The 24,222-nt window shown below is 50.3% G+C and overlaps 1 protein-coding gene across 3 annotated transcripts in view; it reads right to left on the minus strand.

The window, feature by feature from the left end:
- Positions 1–3,428: 3,428 nt before the first annotated feature.
- The window catches only part of RGS10 (regulator of G protein signaling 10), a 39,801-nt gene continuing 19,007 nt past the window's right edge, over positions 3,429–24,222 (minus strand). For all 3 annotated transcript variants that reach the window (XM_025994309.2, XM_072740223.1, XM_025994317.2), the window contains exons 4-5: positions 17,761–17,904; positions 3,429–3,778 (exon numbers count right to left, since the gene is read on the minus strand). In XM_025994309.2, coding sequence (XP_025850094.1) covers positions 3,632–3,778; positions 17,761–17,904 — 291 coding nt within the window. In that variant the 3' untranslated portion in view covers positions 3,429–3,631. The remainder of the gene's footprint in view (positions 3,779–17,760; positions 17,905–24,222) is intronic.

Here is a 24,222-nt window from a genome sequence, read left to right on the forward strand (position 1 = left end):
CACCTCATCTTGTGACCAGATGCTCCCTGAAGGCAGGGTTTGTGCCTCATTCTTTCAGCTCCTAGATTCGTGTGTCTAGAATTCAGCCTGGGTTATAGTAGGTGGTCAGTAAGTCTCTGTCCATGATCCCATTGGAGTCAGGTCACTGGTTCTGGTTTTCCCTTCTCTAAAATGGGGGAAATAGTTCTCCCACCTCCACACACTTTTTTAAAAAAGCAGGCTCCACGTTCAGCACGGAGCCCACTGTGGGGCTCGAAGTCATGATCCTGAGAGCAAGACCTGAGCTGAGCTCAAGAGTCGGATGCTTAACCAACTGAGCCACCCAGGAGCCCCAAGTTCCCCCACTTTTTAAGCTTTGGTGTAAGGGGCAGTGGGAGAGAAGCACTTGGGGGGGGGGGGTTCTGCATGTAGGTGAGCTGCCCCCGCCATGCCTAAGAGGGAGAGCTGCCATTGAGAAGGCAGGGTAGTGAGGACCGTGCAGAGGACACGGGCCACAGCCCACGCTTAGAAAGCCAGGCAGGTCAGAGAGTGGGTCTGGAGGTATCATTACCGACAGCAAAGTCACAGAGGACAATGCCCTCAAGTAAAGTGGAGATCGGGGCACACACTATGCAGTGAGCAGAGCACATAAATATGTGAGTGGCCTGTCACAGGCAATGGGGAGTGACAGGGCCTGCGGCCAACGAGAGGTGACACTCAAGCTCTGCCTAAGGCATTTGCATAGAAAGATTTAACACACATGCCCTGTCAAACACATCCATGGCCTGAGAGTGTCTCTTGGCCCCGAGACTGTTGTACTAAGCATTTTTTTTTTTAATTCTTTTTTCTGATGCCGTGACATCGAGGGCCATCCCTGCAGGGCTCACCAGCTCTTAGAGATAGCAAACCACTGGGGCTAACGAACAGATCCAGATGCATATCCCAACCACATCCTTTATCAGGTTCTCACAGGACTCTCACACTCTGGGCCACCTGCCCTCATCACCTGGGCCCAGGTACCAGACAGCTAGGGACAGCCCCAGGGCCCCCAGAGCCTGTGGAGGTTACTCAACCCAGCCAATCCAAGCCTGCTTACCCTGCATTGCCTTTCCCAAGGAAACCACAATAAATGCCTTTGCCCACAGTTTCCCTTGCTCCCTCTGCCTCCCCACCAGCCCTGGTGGCTCCCCCGCGCAGCCCTGCGTGGCACAGCCTAGCCCTCCTCTTAGGACCTGTACCAGACTCTCTTTGCAATGGTCATCATCTCTCAATCTCCTCAGCACACCTGAGTATGAACAAAATCTGTTCTTGGTAACACCTGTCCGTGCCACGAGGGCATGACTCCTAGTGGCTGCTTCATTCCCCACCCCACCCCACCCCCATTGAATCTTGGCACCTAACATACTCCCTGGCGCATTGCGGACACAATGGAGATCCTAGTCAACAAGTGGATGGATGGCCAGACAGGGCGAGGGTGAAAAGCTGGCTAGAAGCATCTACTGGCTGCATGGATTCCCTACACTTCCGGCTTGCTTTTACAGTGGCTTCAGGAAGCTGAATTCTGTATACGCCTCAGCTGTGCAGGCGGCATAGATGTGGGCAGCCAGGCGGGAGCAAGCCAGAGGAAGTGGCAGGAGTTCACGCCGGTAGGAGCACGCTGCGGTTAAACGTACGGGGCTCGCATCCCACTGGCTCTCAGCTTTTCAGGCAGCTCCCATGTGACAGGCTTTTCTTTTGCTAGATCATCTTCGGGCTGACTCTGGATATTTCCTTTATTCGAGCACTTATAAAGAGACCACCACTCTAAAGGGTCTCTGAGCCCAGTGGAAAGAGGGAAAAAGCCATAAGGTTCTTTGAGTCCCATACAGGCTCATCAAAGGGAGCACAGACCCGCTTGTTCAACTCCCTGGCAACCCCAAGTAACCCTCTACCTGCAACGGCGTGGTGGGGTGGGTGTGCAGCTCTACATTTTCCTGCTCAGGAAACTGCAAATTGCAAATTGAGGATGGATGACATGTCCCTTGGGTGTGTGTCTCAGTGTCACTACCTCGCCCTAGGCAGAGAAAAGGCTTGTCTGGGATGTCCTGGGGGAAGGCACAGACATCCCCCCACCCAAGGGATCGAGCATTTGCTGTTTCTGATAAATGCACAGTCAAATCACTTGGTTCTCAGCAGTCAATGGCTCCCGAAGGCTGTCCCTTCCCCAGGCCGGAGGTGGACGGACAGGAAACCTTCGACCACAGTGAATGGACATTGTGACGCTGGGGAACCAGGGGAACAGCAGAGTGGTCACGGGAGGGGACGGTCATCATCGCAAATGGCTCACTCAGAATAGAACCAGTCTGTGCCGATTATCCCAGCATAATTACTAAACTTAGTTCCCTTCTCTCTCAAAACTATCCTGGTGTGATTAATAAACTACATGGTCACCCTCGACATCAGGGAATTTTGCAAATGGAAACGTCTGAGTGGGAAGGCTCGCAAGTAACAGTCTGGTTGCTGTGTTTGTACAAACAGGAGCTGGAGGTTTGGCAAACATGCTGGAGAGGCCTGGCAGCAGCAGATGGCGGGAGCAAGCGGCAGGAGGGAACTGGGCCTGACCTTGGGCTCCGCTGGGCTCTGCTCGGAAAGGGGGGTGTGGGTGGCACCTGGGCTGGCTGGGACAGCCTGGGCCAAGCAGGATTTCAAGCACAGCCTCTCCACCCACGAAGAGACTTTTCAAAGACCATTTCTTTCCCCTCATTGAAGCGTCAAGCCCAGAGTTAACAAGTCCAGTAAAGGGTAGGACAGAGAAGAAAGGGTTCCAATGTGTCCCCAGATGGGCTATGGGGGAACGAATCATCCCACCAGCTCCGTCATCGGCACGGGCCATGTGCCACGAGCTCGTCCAACACCGCCTTGCGTTGTCACGGGGGACCCTGAACAATTTCACATGTGTCCTTCTTTCTTCCTGGTTGAGATCCTGTTTCTGTCAAGGTGAACTATTTATCTGTGCTGCATGAGATGTCACAGACGGTAGGCAAAACCAGGACAAACCCACACACCAGAAATGAGAACCCTCTGATGATGCTCACACACAGCTCCCCAAATCTGTAGAGGCTGTCGGTGAGGACTTTTCCTTTCCCAGGTCGGAACTTACTCTCGACAGGTACTTAATCCAAAAAGGCGCCTGACAGATGACACCCCCAGGGGCCTGGGTTTGACAACTCAAGTCATTCTTGAGCTGATTTGCCAAGTGAATCGGTGGACATGCATGACCCCTCCCGCAGAGGCCGGGCAAAGACTTAAAGGTAACAGGTGGCTCTAAGTTTCACCTGGTGGCCTCACAGGATGTTTAATCAGGCTACAAAATGCTCAAAGTATCCAGTGTTTAAGGACTCTTCCGCTTGTGTGTGTGTGTGTGTGTGTGTGTGTGTGTGTGTGTGTGTGTGTGTTTGTGAACTAAAACCTCAAAGCTATTTGTTGTTTTATGTAAGATTAGCCATCATGCAAAACTTACAGGTCAAGCAGTTAATAAAATACACATGTCCCATTGGAGGGTTTTTTACATTTCAGTCCTTACAGATAACAAAGCAATGAGAAACCCTGCATGGTCCTGAGAGTGAGTCCCTTTGCCTCTGACAGCCGCCAGTCCTGCCAGCTCTTGGGCGGCTCATGTGTTATAAATTCTCGAAGCCCTTTTAGCTGCAGTTTGGGCATCGGGGGGATCTTCTTCCTCCTCCTCGGTTCGCTTGTGTTTTAAAAACAAGTCAGACTTCAAGAAGCGGCTGTAGCTGTCGTACTTCATGAGGTTGAAGATCTAAGGAGAAAAAGGAAAAAGAGTCTAAAGGTTGAGGCTTAATCAGACCATGAGTCATTCTATCAAATGTTCATTAAATACCTTCCGTGTGCCAAAGAAGGCAAATATGTGCAAAACACACCAAGCAAGTTAAGTCGTGTGCTGGGCAAGGAAGGTTTCCTGGATGGTTTGGGTCATTATGAGTCTCGACGGAATATAATAGTTACTGCCACACGAACAAATCTATCTTTATCTTCCACGGAAGTATGAATGTGGACAGCACGGATTCATACCCTTGTATCAAGAGGTCCGTTAAGAATCTCCACTTTATTTGTACAGATAACACAGGGATGGATTTCACCAGAACCTGGAGATGGCCGAACAGAAACCATTCCTGTAGAGAGGGTGGTTACTGGGAGGGCCACGGTCACCTCAGGTGATGTCGATATTGTTAAGACCCCCCAGAAGTCTGGCATCCAAGGTCTCAGATAAACCTGTTATTATGCCAAGGAACAAAAATAGGGCTTATTTAATGCAGGCAGGGGTGGGTGAAACCACAGTCTTAGCAAGGAGAGGCTCTGGGAACAGGCCCTAATTAAAGGAAGCAGCAGTTGGCTGCAGCTTGCGGACACCTGCGCACTCACACAGGCCCAGGAGCGTGGCTCTGGGAAAGCAGGGACTCCCTTGTGTGCTCGTGGGGTACGAGAGGACCACCCATCCCGGATCCTAAGTCCCCTGGATTAGAGGGCTGCCTCCTGCACCACAGGTCCTCAGAGAGTCGCCCCCTCTCTTCTTAGCCACCGTCCCTATTCCCAGCCTCCCTTCTCCCCCACTCCCCTACCCCAATCCTTTGCCACTCTCCTCCCCTGCCCTACAAAAGTGGTGGAGAAAGGAGAGGCAAACAGGAAAGTATTTTCCGGCTGTCATGGAGTAACGTCTCTTGAGAAATCTCCCTCATTGTCTCTCTCTCAAACCCTTCAACTGAATTTTCAGGACATTCTGCAGATGGAAAATCTGCAAGTACCCTGGTGTCTTCGCTTACTGAACTATGACAGGCTCAAGTGGAAAGTTCTAGGGGTGTCTAGAATGTCACTCACTGCCAGGCAGGGTTTTCAAGTGGGTGGTAAAACCCTGACATCCTTTTTTTTTTCAGATTTTATTTATTTATTCTTGAGAGACAGAGAGAGAGAGGCATAGACATAGGCAGAGGGAGAAGCAGGCTCCCCTCCCCGCAGGGAGCACGATGTGGGACTCGATCCCAAGATCCCGGGATCATGACCTGAGCCAAAGGCAGATGCTCAACCACTGAGCCACGCAGGTCCTCCCTGACATCTTTAAAATTTGACCTCAGCCAACACACAGGCAAACTATTTTGAAAACTGAATGTCTGGGGCGCCTGAGTGGCTCATTCGGAGCCTGCTTCTCCCTCTCCCTCTGCCTGCTGTGTGCACACGTTCTCTCTCTCTCTCTCTCTCTCTCTCTCTCATAAAATCTTTAAAAAAGAAAGAAAGAAAAGAAAACTGAATGTCTGATGGAGTCTAAGGACTCAGAACATCTGCCTGGGGGATTGGAGACCTGGAACCTTCCGCCTTTATACCTTCCTTCTCCCAAGATGGCTTCACCCCCAGGAGAAGCGCCTAAATCATTTTGCTAATCCTCCAAGCCCACCGCTCAGCGAAGATTTAGGACTCTGTGTTTTCCTTAAACTCTTACACTCTTGCCTGCCCTTCCCTGGGTGTCCCTCCAGTCTTGCCTCAGATCTGCAGCTGTTCAGGAAGATCACGCCTCCATAAATCCCCACCTTGTGTCTCTCCATGGCCATCACCTATTTTATAGCAATTTTGCAATCCTAGACTGATTTGCTGGGGTTTGCAGAAATCATTCATTTTAAAACAACAATAAAAAAAAAATCTCCCAGAAAACACAAAAATCATAGCCAAGGGCAAGGCGGGGGATGAGGAATGCCATTACATGCCGCAGCCTCCCACAAACATGCTGCGCAGGTGCTGCCATCCATCACCACCTGCATTATTTGGCTTTTCCAGGCACAGGGCTCCCAGAGGGGACTGTGACATGCCCACCTAGTCAGGAAGTCTGGAATGAGGCTCAGAGTGACTCATGAAGCCCACCTCATGAGTACCCCTCCTGGCACCCAGCCCTGCACCCCTCCCACACCAGGTCCGCAGCAGATGGGACCCACCACTGCCAGCAGGATGCGGTTCGACCCAAGTGTCTCGTCTGAAGTCTCTGCATGTGGGAGTGGAACATCCTGTTTGCCTGTCGTGGCTCTGAGGCTCACACTTCAAAGAAGAGAAGAAAAAGGCACCCAGGGATGGAGGCGGCAGGGGACAGAGGGCAGGGGGTTGCTTCAGCTGAGGGGAATGCTCGAGATCCCAAGGGGCCACTGAGTGCCAGCAAGCTCGAGGGGACAGGGCTGCAAACTATTTAACAGGAACATAAGGGCCACTCCCTGCCGTGGGCAGGTGTGAAATGCCCATGAAGGCTTTTGGGCTAGGACTTCCTCCGCCAGGAACCTTCGCCCGCCTCCAGGGGCTGTGGAGTCACCGGGTGGTGGCTGCAGCCATCAGACCCCCATGGGAAAAGGAAAAAGGAAAGGGCTATCGCTCCCAACATTTTCTGGGGCTCTGAGCTGCCTAATAGCTCATCACTGCCATCAGCAAAGGCTCTCCTGGGCACAGGCCTCAGAGCATATGGCAACAGGGTGCCCCCATTACAGGGCCCCCCATGGGGGGTGCTTGGTGAAAACAGCTCGGAGAAGAGAGAATGCTCCCAAAAATCCCTTTCAAGAAAGTGGCCAAAGGCAGCGTACCTGGCTGCTGACCACAGGCCACAGTCTTAGTCATCACAGGGCAAGTGGCCGCGACTGGGGTCCAGTGGCCGCGACTGGGGTCCAGTAAACATTCGCCTGATGAATGAACAGAAACCACCCACCGTGCAATGACAGGGGACTGGCGAAATGACGCAGGGGATACCGAGACTGCCGGGAGCACCTTCCAGCCCAGCGCCAGGCCGCGCACCGAGCATTCTCTCCTTTAATCCTCACCGGGACCCGATGAGACCTGATTGCAGAGAGAAGAAACTAGGCCTTCAAAGTTTGGTGCCTTATCCCAGCTTAAAATGGCTCAGATTATGATTTTTTTACTTTATACCAGTGCAAAAACAACACACATTCAATAGAAACTGTACCTCAAACTTTGAAATTTGATCTTTTCCCCCCGGCTAGCGATTCACAGTACGTTCCTTGCTGGTGACGCTGGGCCCCGGCCTCCAGTCTGTCCCCCGATCACAAGCACAAACAGCTCATACTGACAACCACCCCACACCCTTACGGCAGTTCTGTTTCCACTTTCAGTCTAATATTCCATAAACCATGTGAGATATCCAACACTTCGTTGTAAAGTAGGCTTTGTGCTACATGATTTCGCCCAGCCGTAGGCTAATGTTAAGTGTTTGGAGCATGTTCTAGGCTAAGTTATGAGGGTCGGTAGGTTAGATGTGTTAAATATCATCTTCAACTTACAATATTTTCAACTTATGGTCAAGATGTACCTCCATGTTGAGTTGAAGAAGCTCTATAAGTGGCCGTCTTCCTCTGTGTCCTCACACGATCCTCCCTCTGTGTGTGTCACCTCTTCTTAGAAGGACACCAATCATATTGGATGTAGGGCCCACTCCAATGACCTCATTTTACATGAATTATCTCCTTAAAATTATCTATTTAAAGGGTTATTATCTGTATATTAGATATTTTAGATATTTAGATTTTAGATTTAGATATTTAGATTAGATATATTAGATAATTAAAATTATCTTGAAACACAGTCACATTCTGAGGTGCTAGGGCTTAGGACTTCAACCTCGGATTTTGGAGGGCGTCACAGCTTGTAACAGCCCAAGAGAGATGGGTGGGATGCGAACGCTGGCCACCTTGCCCTGTGAGCCCCTACTCCTAACCACTAGGCAGTCCTACCACTCACCTGACAGACCCATAGGCAGTCACTAAAAATGAAGGCTGCAAAGAGAGACGTGAAAGAATGTAATAGGTGAGCGTTACAAGACTGAACATTAAATTTTTAAAATGTATGAAAATGAGAAACAATGATTCCAAGTATGTTCTCCAAGAGTGTATCTGTGGGGGCACCTGGCTGGCTCAGTCGGAAGAGCTGTGACTCCTGATCTCAGGGTCATCAGCTCGAGCCCCATGTTAGGTGTAGAGAATACTTTAAAAAAATAAAAATAAAAATCTTTTTTTAAAAAAGTGCATTTGTGTGTATAAATGGGAAACAAATATCCCTAAAAGTCAGTTGAATGCTGGACCTGCAAAGTGTCTGTTCACCTGGAACCTCAAAATGTGACCTTATTTGGAATAGGGTTAGGTGAGGATATCGTCACGGTGACATCATCTTCCAAGGAGCAGGGTCTTCCTAAGAAGAGAACACACAGAGGGACACAGAGAGAAGAGGCCATGTGAAGACAGAAGCAACCACCAGAGTGATGCAGCTACAAGACAAGAAGCACCAGGAATGCCAGTCCCCACCAGAAGCCAGGAGGAAGCCGGGAAAGATCCTTCCATACAGCCTATGGGAGGAGCACAGCCCTGCCGACACCTTGATTTCAGACTTCTGACCTCCTGAACCGAGAGATTAAATTTCTGTTGTTTTACGCAACTCAGTTTGAGATAATTTGTTAAGACAGCCCTTGGAAACTAACAGTCAGCTTATTGATTTCAGCTCACTCTTACTGGAGCACAGAAAATGAGATGGCCCTAGGTGTTCCAGAAGGTTCTACAAAATGAGGACTCTCTGATGGGGAGAACTGGCCTCACCAGGCCTGAACTGAGAGCATCACCCTTCCAACACACCTCAAGTTGTCTGCAGGGAAGAGAAAGCAGAAGGTGGAGACAAATCTGGGGTGCGGGGTGGTGCTCCAGGTGGACAGACGGCATCGGAGCAGAGCCATAGAGCAGAAGTCCTTCTGAGAGACAGGCAGCCAATGAAGTAGAAAACTCCAGTTGGCAGCTAAGGTGCATTCCATACCTTTTTTTTTTTTTTTTTTGGCCAAGACAGCTGTGGCTCAGCAGGTTGAGAGTTTTGGCAGCCCCACATCTGTAGGCAGCATGCCTTGTCTATAACCTATTTAGCATCATTGCCTTGGGATCCACTCCTGCAGGAGGCTGGAGGCGAAACTCTCAGTGATAAAGGCAAAGAGAGGGAGCCCCCCTGCCTGTGGGCATCTTTGTGCCAGGTCCCCTTACATGACCAGGACTCTCCCTCTTCAGACCCAGGGTGCTGACTGATTAGGATTTCCCCTTCCTCAAGGGAAAACAGCCATGGGGTGCTGCAACCGTAGGTCATTCCGAATCTGCTGCTCAAGGAAAGGACCCCCTCCGGGAAGCACCCTCATCCATGGAGAAGACAGGATGCCTAAACTTCCTCAGTAAAGATTTCATCACTGTCTCCATCAAGTGTGTTTCAAGCCTAATCTTTTCATGCCTCTCAGACAGCAGGAACATTAAAAGACCTAAATGAGCATCCTCCCTCCTTTTCAAACCCCTCTGCCATGTGATTTCAACTGGGTACAAGGAGAAAAAATAAATCCTTTAATGCAACAAAACGTTTTAGTAGTGGGATTTCATATTTGCTTCAAGAACTGAGTTCTTGAAAGAAGGTGGCAAGCACCACGGTCTCTGAACTACACTTCTAGAACGTGCTCTCCTCCCACACACCCAGACCACAGACATGCTTTCATACCCACACGTACAGACAAAAAGTGCGAAGAAAGCAAGCTCCCTCCCTCCAGTCCTCAGGCTATGAAATGATCAGAAGCCACGGGGCAGGGCACACACAGGGATGTCCCCACCGCGCAAGTTCCAGACGGCCTCGCCATCTACTGAGTGGGGTGCATCCGCTGCACAGCAGCTCAGCTCGATACTTGTCCCAACCTGCCAGGCTGGGCCGTGGATGTTTCTGTTATCCTGGATAGTGCTCCTGCTTCCTGGACAGGCTGCCAGACAGGGACAGCATGCTGGTGGGATTAGAACTCTGGAAAGAAGGTGGACATGGACAGAGGAGGAAAGACGCCTGTTCGAGGGTGAAATCCCCTCACAGTCCCATGGGTGGGGTGCTATCCCATGGAGCAGGGGTCAATTCATCTACTTTTTCCTGGAGTCCGTAACACTCGGATCCAAGGCCCAAATGACATGCTTTATACGTGGTGTGAAGGTATTTTAATTTTGCCTTTGCCATCAGGAGGAGAGTTAAAAGCTATTCTAGTATCCCTCTGATCTTCTTCCCTTAAACACATTTTTAGAGTTATATAAAAAAAAAAAATCTCAAAGTATTTCAAATACTATCCTTCCTGCCCCACCCCATCCCTCATAAGGCAAAGGCTGTGGCAGATGGAGGGAGCCAACTTTTCTTCCATTTGAATGAAAACCCATGACCTGCCCTTTCTGGCTTTGCACTCTGGGAAATGCCAATTTCAGGACTGGGCTCAATCTTTAGGGGCTGATGTCAGCTGGCACCCACAAGACGGAGGCGCCCAGGGTCCCCAGCCTCAGCCCCCACTGCAGACTTGAAGATACTAGGGGTGGAGGGAGGGAGTGGACCCCTACATGACCCCGGAAGCATGGGGTCATGCCCCTCCCCCACTGCTGGATCCTCACCAACTGGTCCACCCCTTCTTCTTGATGTCTAAAAAGGAAGTGTTTCTCGCTTCTTGGGTTCTGGGGAAATTCAAAGAAAAGACAAAAGACACTACTAACAAGGGGCCGGACGCATGGTTCCTTTCTGTCAAGGATGTGGCTGGGAGCATTGACATCTCACTGAAGTCTTTTCTACATTTTTTTTAAGCATCGGAGGTTGAAGGCTTCCTTTTCCGTGGAGAAAGCTGCCTCCATTCTCCCTTCCCCCAAACCAGACTTAGCAAGAAACCTGGATGGGAATGTCCTGGCAGCATCTGAAACCTGCTTAAGTGTAAGCATTGGGATCCCTCGGGTTTAAGGAAGAAGAATGAGCTTGCCCTCAAACCTTCTTTTTCATGGTCCAAAAAAGCAATGATTTCAAGTTGTCATGTGCAATGACCTTGACCCTCCCATCATCTCCAGTCTCCTTGCTGTCCCGGAGCGAACCAACTGGATTCCAACCCAATCCTGTGGAATCCAAACCCGAGGCATCAGGGCAAGAAAGGGGTTTAAGATGGTGCTGAGAAACTTATAGGAGCAGAGTTTTGTTTCAAATCATTGACATGGCATAATGTCACGTCACTGAGCAGATTTCAAAGCTTTCCATTCTTATACTCTCAGGGAAGGGTCTGGAAGGATCTGAAACATATGGGCATTACTGCCTGGGAGGGAGAGAGAAGGCACGGCCTGGGGTGTGTAACTTTTTACTTCAGACCCTCATAGGTCATGTGAATTTTCTTTTCTTTTCAACAATGAACATGTAGTTATTTAACAATTAAAAATAATTTTTAGGAGTGCCTGGGTGGCTCAGTCGGTTAAGCATCTGTCCTTGGCTCAGGTCATAATCCTGGGGTCCTGGGATCCAGTCCCGTGTCGGGCCCTCTGCTCAGTGGGGAGTCTGCTTCTCCCTCTCTCTCTCTGCCTGCCTCTCTCCCTGCTCATACTCCCTCTCTGTCAAATAAATAAATAAATAAAATATTTAAAAAATAATAATAGTGGGCAGCCCGGGTGGCTCAGCAGTTTAGCGCTGCCTTCAGCCCAGGGCCTGATCCTGGAGACCCGGGATCGAGTCTCACATCAGGCTCCCTGCATGGAGCCTGCTTTTCCTTCTGCCTGTGTCTCTTTCTCTCTTTATCTCTCTCTGTCTCTCATGAATAAATAAATAACATCTTTAAAATAATAATAATAATAGTAATTCTTAGGGGTGCCTAGTGGCTCAGTTGGTTAAGCATCCGACTCTTGATTAAGCCTCAGGTCATGATCTCAGGGTCGTGGGATGGAGCCTGGTGTCCGGCTCCACGCTCAGCACAGAGTCTGCTTGAGATTCTGTCTCCTTCTCCCTCTGCCCCTCCTCCCGCTTTTGCTCTCTAAATAAATAAATACATGAAATCTTTAAAAGAATTAATTTTTAAAATTAACCTGCTCAGGATTTTGAATGGCACAGTAGCAGGATGCGCTCAGGGCTAATGCTGGCCGAGCGGGCCCTGGGTGGCCTTCCTCCCTGGAGCTCCCAGCCGTGCGACAGAACGGGACACGTGTTCCCAGCCCACTGAGCTCACAGGGCCACCGGGGACGGGCGCTGTCCTCTCTCGTACAAAGAGGAGCGCTTTAGGCTGCGGGGATCGATTTTGCTCCCTGCGTGTTGGAGAAGGGAGAGCGCTGGTGGGGGTTTCATGCTGCCCTACAGCATGTGCAAAGGCGAGGGGTGGCCCCGACCAGGAGGGGACAGCGAGGAAGGCCACCGCTCGGCCCAGGCCAGGTCCGTGGGCCCCAAGCCCACCCATTCCTCTCGCCCCGCGCGGTGACCTGAGGCCAGCCGTGCCGCCGTCCCCTGGAGTGACCTTTCACACTTCCCCGGGACCACCCCCCCTAAGTCCCATGAGATGCACACGTGGAGGCATCGTGGAAACCACGGGGGGGTGGGGCTCGGCCCTCGTGTTTCCCGAAGTCACGACACTGGAGAAAGCCGCGCGACCCTGGCTGGTTATCGGTGGGGGCCTGAGGCCACGAGCTCCGCTGCGGGTTTGGGAGTCCTTTGGGAGTCCCGTTGAGCTGGGCTTTCCCAGCCTGGGCACCACCGACACTTGGCGCCGATCATTCTGTGTCGTGTGAGGCTGTCCCGTGCCTTATATTTAGCAGCATCCTGGACTCTGCCCAGGAGCTGCTGGTGGCCCCCCCCGCCACCCCGCTTGTGACAGCCAGAAAGGTCTCCAGACACTGCCCAGTGTCCCCTGGGCAGGCTGTGGGGGGGGGCACAAAATCATCCCCAGTTAAGAACTATTGCATGAAATTAAAGTTTATCTTCACATGACAGTCTAAAGGACACGCACAGTTAACACAGAGGGCTCTGAGTAAACACAGACACGACTGCATTTCGCCTTGTAAGTGTCTTATCATAATCTCCATTTCACAAAAGGGGAAGCTGAGGCACAGACTGTATCTTGCCCAATGTGTCACAGCTAATTAACTCTGAGGTCATAGGAAAGGGGGGAAAAGTCAGGCCTAAGGAAATAAAGATGTGGCTGGCAGGGAGCGGCTGTTCAACATCAGGGCGCTGCAGGGTTCTAGATGGCTTCACTGTGCAGCTCCGAGGGGCAGCAGAGTTTGCCAGAAGCCACACGCCGTAGATGAGGACACAGAGGCCACACCAAGAGCCCCCACGTCCCCCGCCCAGCGCACCCAACACGCAGTGATCCTGACAGTAAATGTGAGCTCCGCATCCAGGAAGTGATGAGCAGCGAGGGAGATGTCAGGCCATCAGGGAACAAATGATGAGCCATGGTCAGGAGGCTGCGGGTTCACAGTTGGTACAGAGAGGCTCTGCACCACCGAGTCATCATCAGGCTCCTGCACAGCTCATGAGACACGGGCACGGCTGGAGCTGGGGATCAGGGCCAAGGTGCCCATCTTTGAAGAGGCCCTAACCTTACTAGCCCAACTGGCATATTCTAGAACGAGTTACCATTCAAAATCCTTGAAAGTAAACTGGTTACCACAGCTTCAGGGCCTCACCCTGGCCAGTCCCTCCTGACTTAGTTTCTACTGCCGTCCTCATTGACTATATACTCCAGCCATTCGGACCTCCTCCAACACGCCTAGTGGCTCCCCACCACAGGGCCTTTGTGCTTGCTGTTGCCTCTCCCTGGAAGGCCCTGCTCCCTTCTCACCTGGCTTTCCTTGCCACTCAGGTCTCAGCCACCTCTTCGGGGTGCCCTCCCTGACCACTAGATCCCAAGTAGGCCCCCCTCAATCATCACTCTCAGTCCACCACCTGCTGTAGGTACTTCATGGCATTTATCTTTTTCTGTCTCTGTGGTTGGACGGGGGCTGATTTTCTCACTGCATACATAGTTCCTAGCACAGTCCCAGGCACACAGTGGGCTCTCCATCGTCATTGTGGCACAAGGGAGTGAATAAAAGAACAAATACCAGCAAGCCAACCAGAGCTGAAATAGACCAGCCAGCAGTGGATTTTTAAAAGAAGAAAACAAAGCAAAACAAAAAAAAAGACACTGCAGGAAATTGCAATTCATTGAAAAAAATCAACTCTTTGTAAGGTCGCCTCCTCCTTCCTGCTTCCCACAACTTAAATTTGTCCTCTGATTCTAGGCTAAGGTTCCAAGGAAACGGCCACAGTACTACCCCCACCTCTCCTGGCCTTATCCGCATGTGCAGAGCGCACAGAGGGGCTGTGTTTGCAGAACTGAGTTAAATCGGAGCACGATCCCTCCACTTCCATAAGTTTTCAAAGTGACAGAGTTCTGAGCCCCCAAACTTCTCGTAAGATATCAAACTTCTTTTAAGATCTTAAAACGTCTAACATATCCTTCACAGAATATGTCTACCACAATTCAAACTTGATGCTTTGGGGTATCAGAATCACTGGTGTTGCCACCATCCCATAGCACAGGGATGCCCCCACAGTGGTGTGTGGGGCCGGGGGCGCCCACACGCGGTGGCTCTAGATATCTCTGCGCTGTGGTTTTATGTTTAGTTTCGTTTTTCTGTCTCCTCCCTGCCTGTCGGTTATCGCTTCTTGTTGCCCATCGCTGCACAGCTTCTACCGGCACTTCCAATTTGCTGTGACCTAAGAAGCAGAGGCCGCTAGAACTGTGCGTAAACCAAGAATAAACAGGACTTGAATGAAGAACCAAGAAGCTTTTCATTTAAATCAGATGCACAGATGGGGGGTCATCTGATTTAATGCCCAGGGAGGATTTTCCCACCCTTTTAGGTTCTAACTGTGTCCTAAAGTCCATCCTGCCCTATCAGCACTTCCACGGCTGGGGCCCTGCTGCCCTGAGGAGGGGCTGAGGCTCCCCGAAGTCTTCCTGGCAAACGGGGTTGGGAGGTAGGGAGCGGGAAGCAGGCGGCTCAGACAGCTAGCTGCCTTGATGCCAAGTGGTGCTCAACAAAGCCAGAGCCATGGAGCCGGGTGGGATTCAAGTTAGGTGAACTCTTGTGGTTGGTTCCATATATGTGCCTCTCAGCTTCAAATTCCTTCACTTAGAAAACCAGGGCCCTCTGGGGGGCCTTTTGGGAGCAGAGAACCGCAGGACCATGCTGAGCACACATTTTGATGGTTACCAGCTAGGCTTTCACGAGGCAGAGTTTTCCAAAGTGGAACAGAACCCAGAAGCCCTTCCCAGGGACTCACTGTGGAATCAGCTCAGATGCCAAATACCCTGTTTCCACCTTGTTGTACCTTTGAAAGAGAGTTAGTGCACCTTGCTCCCTCTAAAATCAGTGAATTTTAACAACAGGATACACAAGTACCTTCTTCACACTAAATCCTTTGAACTGCATTGTGGCACAATGCTGTGTGCGTCTGCGCATGTGTGCTTGCACGAAAGGACGGAAAATCTAGAAATCAAATGTTATTTCTGTTTTTTTCCAGGTATAGAACTACGAATTTTTTTTTCATCTTTATATTTTTGATTTCCTAAGCTCCTTTTGCTAAGCATGTATGACTTTCATAGCTAGGTAAGTAAAAGTAATTTTTAAAATATTTTTCTTTGTCACTTAAAAAAAGATCTGCCTTTATTCCTTGTGTGTCCGCCTTTCCCTGCTGGCAAACCCCCGCAATGTATGCATCGAGGGGAGCGTGCCCAGTCACAGGGGTCCAGTTCCATTTTAGGATGTGCTGCAGGACTAACTGCAAGAGGCCTGGGTCCTGGGGAGCCCGCGGTCCCATCAAGTGCAGGGCTATCAGCTTACTGCATTCCTCACTACTACCTTGGCTTCTGCAGTCCCGGAAAATGAGGTTGCCTGTGCTCACCCGGTCTCTCCAGTCCCTCTGCTCCAGCTGGTCTCTTGGGGCTTTGAGGAGCCGTGAGAGGCCCCCAGGAGCCCAGGCTGTGAGTGTAGCAGAGAAAGTGGGGTCTTTGAAGACAGGTGGACGAGAATGCACCTGGCCTCTAACACTTCTTGCTATCTGTGTGACTTTGTGCTAACAAACCACATAATTCTCTCCCAAACCTTGCTTTTCACATCACCAAAATCAGAAAAATAACATGCATTGGAGATTAAGGAGATGGTACGTGCCAAGTTGGCATCAGGCACTGAAGGGCACTCCTGAATAGTAAATATTGTTATTACTGAGTTTTCAGTCTAGGACAACAGGGGGGTTCAGTCCAGGTTCTCAACTCTAGCTGTATTTTAGAGTGACTCTAGGGAGCTTTTGAAAGACTCTGAGGTCCATGGGGTGCCTGGATGGCTCAGTCAGTTGGGTGTCTGACTCTTGGTTTAGGCTCATAACCTGAGTCAAGGTTATGGGATTGAGCCCCATATGGGGCTCCACACTTGGTGGGGAGTCTGCTTGAGGAGTGTCTCCCTCTGCCCCTCCTCCCCTGGTCTCCCTATCTCTCTAAATGAATAAATCTTAAAAAAAAAAAAAAAAAAAGGACCCAGAGATCCAGGTGGAGCAGATATCCTTACGCACTACAGCCAAAAGAAATGCCTTTTCGCCATACATTCTACTTTATTTCCTTTCACTCCACAAATCCGTGTCCATGGCATCTTTCCCATTGGCTCAAAACTACCACCTCCAGGAAGCCCTCAACTAGTCTCCTGCACCCACGGGAACTCCTTCAACACCTAAATTTGATTAAGGATTCACATGGAGTTTGCACTTGCCACTGTGTCAACTAGTAGTCAAACTACTTTTCAAATTTGTATTTGCTACTTGTTTCCTAATCTGATGCTGAGCAAAGATGGGGCATCACAGATGCTGGGACAGGCTCTGGGCTCTGCGCATGCTCCCAACGATCACAAAAAGGCCAACCAAGGTCTTGTACCAGTTGTCGGAGTGTCGTGCCAGGACCTGCAACCTCAGCGTCGCCGGGGAACTTGCTGGGAAGGCAAAGTCTCAGGCCACCCGGGAACCATCAGGTCTGAAGGTTAACTCTGGAGGTGAGGCCCAGGGTCTGTTTTAACAAGCCCTCCAGATGGGTATGGGCTTGCTTACCTTTGAGGGCTGCTGAATAAAGCTAAAAGCTAATTTCCACCTGTGAGCCAAGGAAAGCCTTTGCTCCCTTAGTAAGGAAAGTGCATGCAGAGTCTGATATTTGTCTGTGTTCCATCATCCACAAGTGTATAGATAACATTTCGGAAGAACGGAGCACACTCTGAATAGTCACATCTGCAAATTCACGTCTAAGGAATCTCTGAGTGCAATCTCATCCCTTTTCCTATTACCACTGGCAAATCTCATAAAAAAGCTTGCTAGAAAACTAATTTACCCTTTATAGGTCCTTTTTTAAACTCAATTCTTCCTGCTTTAAGTGGAATAAACTGTCAAACGTTAACCTTTTTCCTTATAACTCAGGAGCCTCACTATGAACTAGCCTACGGTCTTGGGCCGCTGGAAGTGCATGATCATGTTTAGATTATTTGCACCAAAAACGGCCCCAGGTTCCCTACCACTGTGAGTCCTCGTGCTCACTTTCTAGATTTTTCTCTCTGTTCCTCCCTTTAGCAGTTACATATTGCTTCCTCCATGTAGGTTCCTTGAATAGCTCCAGCCTCCCTTCTAATTTGGGTGGAGAAGACAGATAATAACTGTTGGTCCAAGCTGTGTGTAGATGAAAAGTAAGCAGGTGTGCGGGAGACTCTGACGGGTCAAATCCTGAGCCTGGCATTCCAGTCCCCTCTAGTTCACCAACCACAGCCTCTCAGGATGCCTCAACTTGCCCAGCTGGATGGGACGGCTTCTGGGGTGTCTAACATTTCGTTTTAACTGAATTCTCCCCAGCCTAGGAGTAAGTGTCACATCCAAGTGCCAGCTGGGAAGACAGGTTACCTGGTCCTGCAGTTTCTGGAACATTAATGGGTGCGGTTCTTCCAGTATCTTCTCATTGAGCCGGGACTGCCCCTCAACGTTGACTTGTGACGAGGCCTTACTGGACAGAAAGGTCATGTAGATCTCTTTTGCCTTTTCCTGCATCTGGAGGAGACACAGGGAGCCTGTTATCTGGGAGCCCAGCCCTTCCCCACTGCACCCAGTTCTCTACTCCAGCCAGACCCAGAAGCTGCTGTTCCTCCATAGCTCTTGGCTGCTGCTCCAGGGCTAAGCTCTCTGGGAGGGCTCATGGTTGGTCTAGCCCCTACCCCCACCCCTGTCATGCATCTGTAGCTGCATCTCCTGTTACGAAATTGCTATACTATCTATGGGGAAATGAAGACAGAAAGAATCCTGGCCCAGAGTGAATGACTGACTGCACCATTCAGGACTATCCTGTGAAGTCTCCAAATTAAGGACTCAAGGCAATCTTGTTCAATCATAAAGAGGAGGGAGGCACTGACCCACACTACAACATGGAGGAGCCTAGAAAACATCATGGTGAGGGCAAGAAGCAGGCACTGAAGGCCACATACTACATGGTTCCATTCATATGAAAGATCCAGAATAAGCAAATCCATAGAGATGGAAAGATGAGTGGTTTCCCAGGGCTGGGGGAGGGGAAATGGGGAGCAACTGCAAATGGGTAAGGGGTTTCTCTTTAGGGCAATACAAGATTCCGGAACTGGATAATGCAAGTGTTCTTAATGCTACTGAACTATACACTTTAAAATGATGAAAACAGTAAAAATGAAAGCCCTGAGAGATGGTTAAGTGGTAAGATTTATGCTGTGTGTGTTTCATCACAATTTAAAAGATCAAGTTTGGGATGCCTGGGTGGCACAGTCATTAAGCATCTGACTCCTAACTTCAGGTCATGATCTCAGGGTCGTGAGATTGAGCCCCACGTTGGGCTCCATGCTGGATGTGGAGTCCGCTTAAGATTCTCTCTCCCTCTCCCTCTGCCCCTCCTCACCTCCAAAACAATTAAATTAAGTAAAAAATAAAAATAAAAAAGACAAAAAAATCAAGTGAAACCATGCACACCGATCCCAACCACTCATCCAACACCTACTATGCCCAAGACACATGCCAGGGGTTTTACAGCCATGATCCCATTTCCTTAATCCCCTGAGCATCGAGCAAACGGCCGTTTCCTGTTGGCACCACCTCCCTGGGGAGGACACAGGAGAATACTGTGGCTTATTCAAGAAGCCTGCAGGGAAACTGAGAACTGTTTGGCTCCAAAGCCTTTCAATTCTACCACCACCCCCGCCCCCTACCCCAGTTCCACACTCATGAGATTCATCACCGCCTCCAGGTGTACCATCTGTCTGCATTCCAGGACAGGGATTTTTTGGTAATGGGATAGGAGTACAAGCAAAGAGGAGAACACTTGCTGTCCCCTGAGTCCTAAGTGCCGTTCTGCTGGAAAACATCAGCCCTAAGTACATACAGGCCCTTAAAAGGCTTGTAAGCACAACTGGAAAAGATATACCCACCTGTACTCATGGTGCTGCGAAAACCTGGAGCAAAAACACTTAGGGTAAGTGCTTTGTCTTAAAAACAGCATGTCTCCCTGCTGGGGCTGCAGAAGGCAGCCCGTCCTCCAGGGCATCCCCCTAGGGTTCTATTTTCTCCTAGAGAAAGGAGGCACTTCGCTGGCTGCAAAGATGGGGGTCGGTCCTCTGAGCATTACAGCCTAACCTAGTACCTCACCCCACAGAGCAAGTCAGGAGACAAATGCTTCTGACATGCAGCCACGGAGCCATGATGTGGGGCGAGTACAGGGAGCTTTGTGGGGCCTACAGAACTACCATTCCCTCCAGAGAGCCCACCTGGGACCCCACACAGGCTGCAGAGCTCAGCTCAGGAAAGCCCAGGCTCTGGAAACATTCAGCCTTAGAGAAACCACCAGAAGCCTTCAATATTTGGTGCTTGAAAGGAGGGGAGTTTAACTTATTCTGGTTCCAGGGACTGGTTGACAAAAGACCCCGTGAGGCCGAGGCCTGACCATCCTATCCCCCAGAAAGAAAGTCTTGACAGTACTTGCAAGAAGAATCCCCAGGTGGGGGTCAACACCCAAGGCCCTGGTGTCATTTCTTGATCAACCGTTACTATGAACAGTTCATTGAGGTCAAACTCAAACAACCCAGGAGCATCTCAAGATATGGCTACTCCACCGGACAAGTCTGGAGACCATCACAGAGACCCAGGGAGGGCAGCACTTTGGAGCTTCTTTGCCTTTCAAAGACCGACCGTTCCATGAAGTCATGAGCCTCACTCCCACCACCCCTTCTGTCAGTGAGGAACAATTTTAGAGAACTACTTCCTGTTTTAACAATACTTCACAAAAATACAGTTTCAGCTAGTCTGATCAACAAACTTCACGCAGAACTCTGGAAATAGAAATCACTTTGGGTCTCCCCTCTCCCTTGAACATTCTCTCTATCTCACACACACACACACATACGTGCGCATGCATGCACACACACACGTTTTCCAGATGAATCCAGACTATCTTGGGTGGTTCTGTAAAGGAGAAGTGTAATGAGTAGCTTGAGGCTTAGAGGTGGGGGTGGGAGGGGTAGTACAAGGATGGAAGGCACCAGGAGAAGAGGAAGCAGGCTGGGGGGCCTGAAGATATCCTAGCCTCTCGGTGGCTCAGCCCCACCTTGAGGCCCCCGCCACCCCTCCTGAGTCTGTCGGAGAATAGTGCGGAGTCCCCGAGGCACCCAGGCCAGGGCCGGCCTAGTTTGTGGCTGCCCCCACGCATAGGGGAATGGCTTCAGCCACAAAGCTTATCTGGGCCGGGGTAGGAAGCGTGACTGGAAAGGGAAACCCTTAGACTACAGACCACAAGCCAGTCACGGGAAGGCCTGGTGCCCATGCCGAGAACTCTTAACAAAAAAGAAGAACCGGGTCTCTCGAGTTATTTTGGTAGATTTTCCATAGCTTTGTTAACCCTATTCTAGCTCCTGTCAGGAGCTACTCGGGTCTCTGGTTCTGGGTGTGACCTGGAAGGATGGCTAGCTTCTCTTCCCTACCCCAGACAGCCTCCACCAGAGCACCTGCTCCATGGAGAGCAACTAGGCCCAGCATCTGATCCTGACCATCCAGAAGGTGCCGGAAAAGGATTCTCTGCCCCCGGGGCCCATGTGATGACTCCTGGCATCATCCTGAGGACTGCCTGTGGGGGCGTCTGCACCCAGATGAGCTTCTCCCAGGAGTCTGGGGCCTTCCTTCCACCTGGCAATGCATCAGCCATAACAATGTGCAGACACAAGTCAGCGCTCAGACGCTGCTCCCTCAGCCGATGCATGTTGAGGAGAAGCAAATTCGTTTTAATATCAGCCCGAGACACAGAAATCTCCTCAGAAGAACAAAAGCATTAGCATTCCAGAGCTCAGAAGAGTGTTGCTGTGTATGCTCTGGCCCCTCTCCCTCATCCATTAAGAGTGCTGAAACTTTTTCCACTGGGAGAATGAAACAAAACCTCCTTCTAGTCCACATGCCCTTATAGCTAATGACCTCCCCACCCCTGACTTCTTACAGAAACATCTCAAAGGAAAAGCATGCACTTGGCGCCTCCACTGTCCCCAAGCCACCCCTCCTCAACCCGCTCAGCCCGGCTTCCGCCCACCTGCCAGCACGGCCTCCCAGCAGCTCCCTGATGCGGCCTGGTGCCTAAGTCCCTCAGAACTTCTTCTGGTCCACACTCTGGCCCCCAGATGCCCTTTCAGGATCCTCCAACACCTTCCTGTTTCTGTCTCCTTGGGAGGCTCCTGTCTCTCTGTCCCCCCATAAATTCTGGGTTTCCCAGACTTCTGCCCTAGGGGAACTGCTTTCCCAACCACATGCTCTCCCAAGATTTCAGCTCAACCCCCTCCCCCAAGCTACGGACCACGTAGCCAACCGATTTCTAGAACTGTGGGCTTGGATGTCCCACAGACACCTCCAATTTAACACACCAAAGAACCAAGTGGCCCCTCCTGGACGGTGGGTCCTGCAGTCTCTACTCCTGGACACTGGGAGCCGCGGTCCCCAACACATGCCTCCCCCTACACTGCACCTGTCACCAAGATCTGTTCAGTCTGCCTTTTATACGTGCCTGCACAGCCCGCTCTTGTCCACTCCCGCCACTTGGCCGGCAATGGTCCAGAAAAAGAATGAGGCAAAGAAAATATCAAGTAGAGGATTCGAAAATATTTCTGAGAACTGGCTCAGGAAATGGAAAGCAGTTGGAGGGACAGTGGCTGACTCTGCCGAGAGCAAGCGTACACCTGCATGGGTGTTGGGAGGCGGGGAGTACCAACAAGGAACCTCCGAAAATGGCAGGAGCTCAGGGGTCTCAGGTTGCCCAGACAGAAGGGACAAGGGGGGCAGCAGAGAGAAGCTGCTAGACCCCCAGGACCCCCAAGGGGCCCCAACCCTGAGCAGTTTTCCCCCTCCCTTCTCCATGGGAAGCTAGAATCTTCTCCTCTAAAGAAACTTAGGGAAGCTGCCAAACAGAAGCCTGAGGAGAACAAGGATGAGACAGCATATAGTTAGGTGGACCCCCAGCAAAGTCCTCCCAGCCCCGTACACTGGACCTATGTGTGGTTTCCAAGCACATCAGGCTTGTGGCCGCCAGGAAGAGATTAAACAGGGCCCCCAGTCTACAGAAAACAAAAGCAGAAAGAAATTCCACAGGAGGATGTGGAAATAAAGTTGAAATCTCCAAAAGAGAAGTAGGAATCAAAAGCCAAAGAAATGACAAAAAAAAGAGGAGGGAAAAAAGATAAAAGTGAAGGCGTCGCTCAGTCCAGGGGATGAGGGCCATCCCTGGGAAAGAGACCAGAGAAAGTGGGAGGAAAGGAGTTATAAAAAGTCATGACAGGGACGCCTGGGTGGCTCAGGGGTTGAGCACCTGCCTTTGGCTTAGGTCATCATCCCGGGGTTCTGGGATCGAGTCCCGCATCGGGCTCCCCACAGGGAGCCTGCTTCTCTCTCTGCCTGTGTCCCTGCCTCTCTCTCTCTGTCTCTCATGAATAAATAAATAAAATCTTTTTTAAAAAGTCATGACAATCATAACAACAGAGCATTGGCTCGAACTATACATTTCCAGATCAATACGCTCCATGAAACACTGACACGGTGGGTGAACCCCAACCCCCCAAAGCCTCTGACTATACAGCTGTAGAATATTTGTGATGAAAAGGAGACTGTATGCTATTCCAGAGGGAAAAAAACAAAGGGAACAAAACAAATAGTTTACATATAATATATTAATTCTTAACAAAAATGGAAGGCGATGGGGCAGTGTGTTCAAAGTTCTAAGACAATGTCAACCTAGAATTCAATTCTATGTTCCATCACCATATCAGTGAAGTGGGAAAGAAGGGGTGAAAATCACATTTTCACTCAACGAGATCTTTAAATGTCCACCTGCCGTGTCCCCTTCCTCAAGAAGCCGCTGCTGGCTGTACCACAACAGGCATGAAGGAGTGACTTGGGACCGAGGAGGTGCTAGGTCCCAGAAGCAGGAATAGTGCTGGTGGCAAAGGAAGATCTGGGGACACCCCGGGGGGAGCTGCGGTCAGCGGGCCCCAGGAGGGTGGTCCCCAAGTGAACCCCAGCTGCAGAGGTGAACCAAGAGGCCTGAGCCCATGCGACACCACATCAAGCATTTTAGAAGGCTACTGGATGTTATAAAAATAAGAAAACCAAAGATGGTCCAAGAAGAAAAAATGTAATGGAAGCATCCCCTTTGGCTCGGCAGCAAACAAGAAAGATGAGTCTTAATCATGAAAATACAGTAGACAGGGATGCGAGTAAGTGAAAGCTCAGTTATAGCAAGAGGAAGCTGGTAGATAATATCTAAAAGTGATGAGTTAGCTCGGAAGGAACGGGGGTGCAGGCCAGCCAACGCTGGGCCTAAACCACACCGGGAGCAGCTGAGCTCCACGCAGGCCAGCCTGGATCCAGCCAAGCCCATGCTGAAAGGCGCAGCACGAACCAGAGTGGGGGATGAACTCGAAGGTGCTGCGGGGTGAAGGGAACCAACCCATCTTACTCCAGGAGGAGCATGGGTCACTTTGGGATTTTTAATACTTTTTTTTTTTTTAACAAAAAAGATGGTTTTTAGGAAAACCTTTATTGTAGCACTTTATTTTTTTTTTAAGATTTTGTTTATTTATTTATTTGAGAGAAAGAATGAACAGGGGAGGGGCAGAGGGAGAAGCAGACTCACTGCTGAGCGGGGAGCCTGATGTGGATCTCGATCCCAAGATCCTGGAATCATGACCTGAACCTAAGGCAGATGCTTAACCGACTGAGCCACCCAGGCGCCCCTACTTCAGTACTTTAGATAAGAATCTCAAACACGCTAAATCCTAGATCAAGTTGTAGTGTTAAATAGTATGTAATAAAAATCATAAATAC

This window comes from Vulpes vulpes, chromosome 15, assembly GCF_048418805.1.
Source record: "Vulpes vulpes isolate BD-2025 chromosome 15, VulVul3, whole genome shotgun sequence".
Classification (NCBI taxonomy): Eukaryota; Metazoa; Chordata; class Mammalia; order Carnivora; family Canidae; genus Vulpes; species Vulpes vulpes.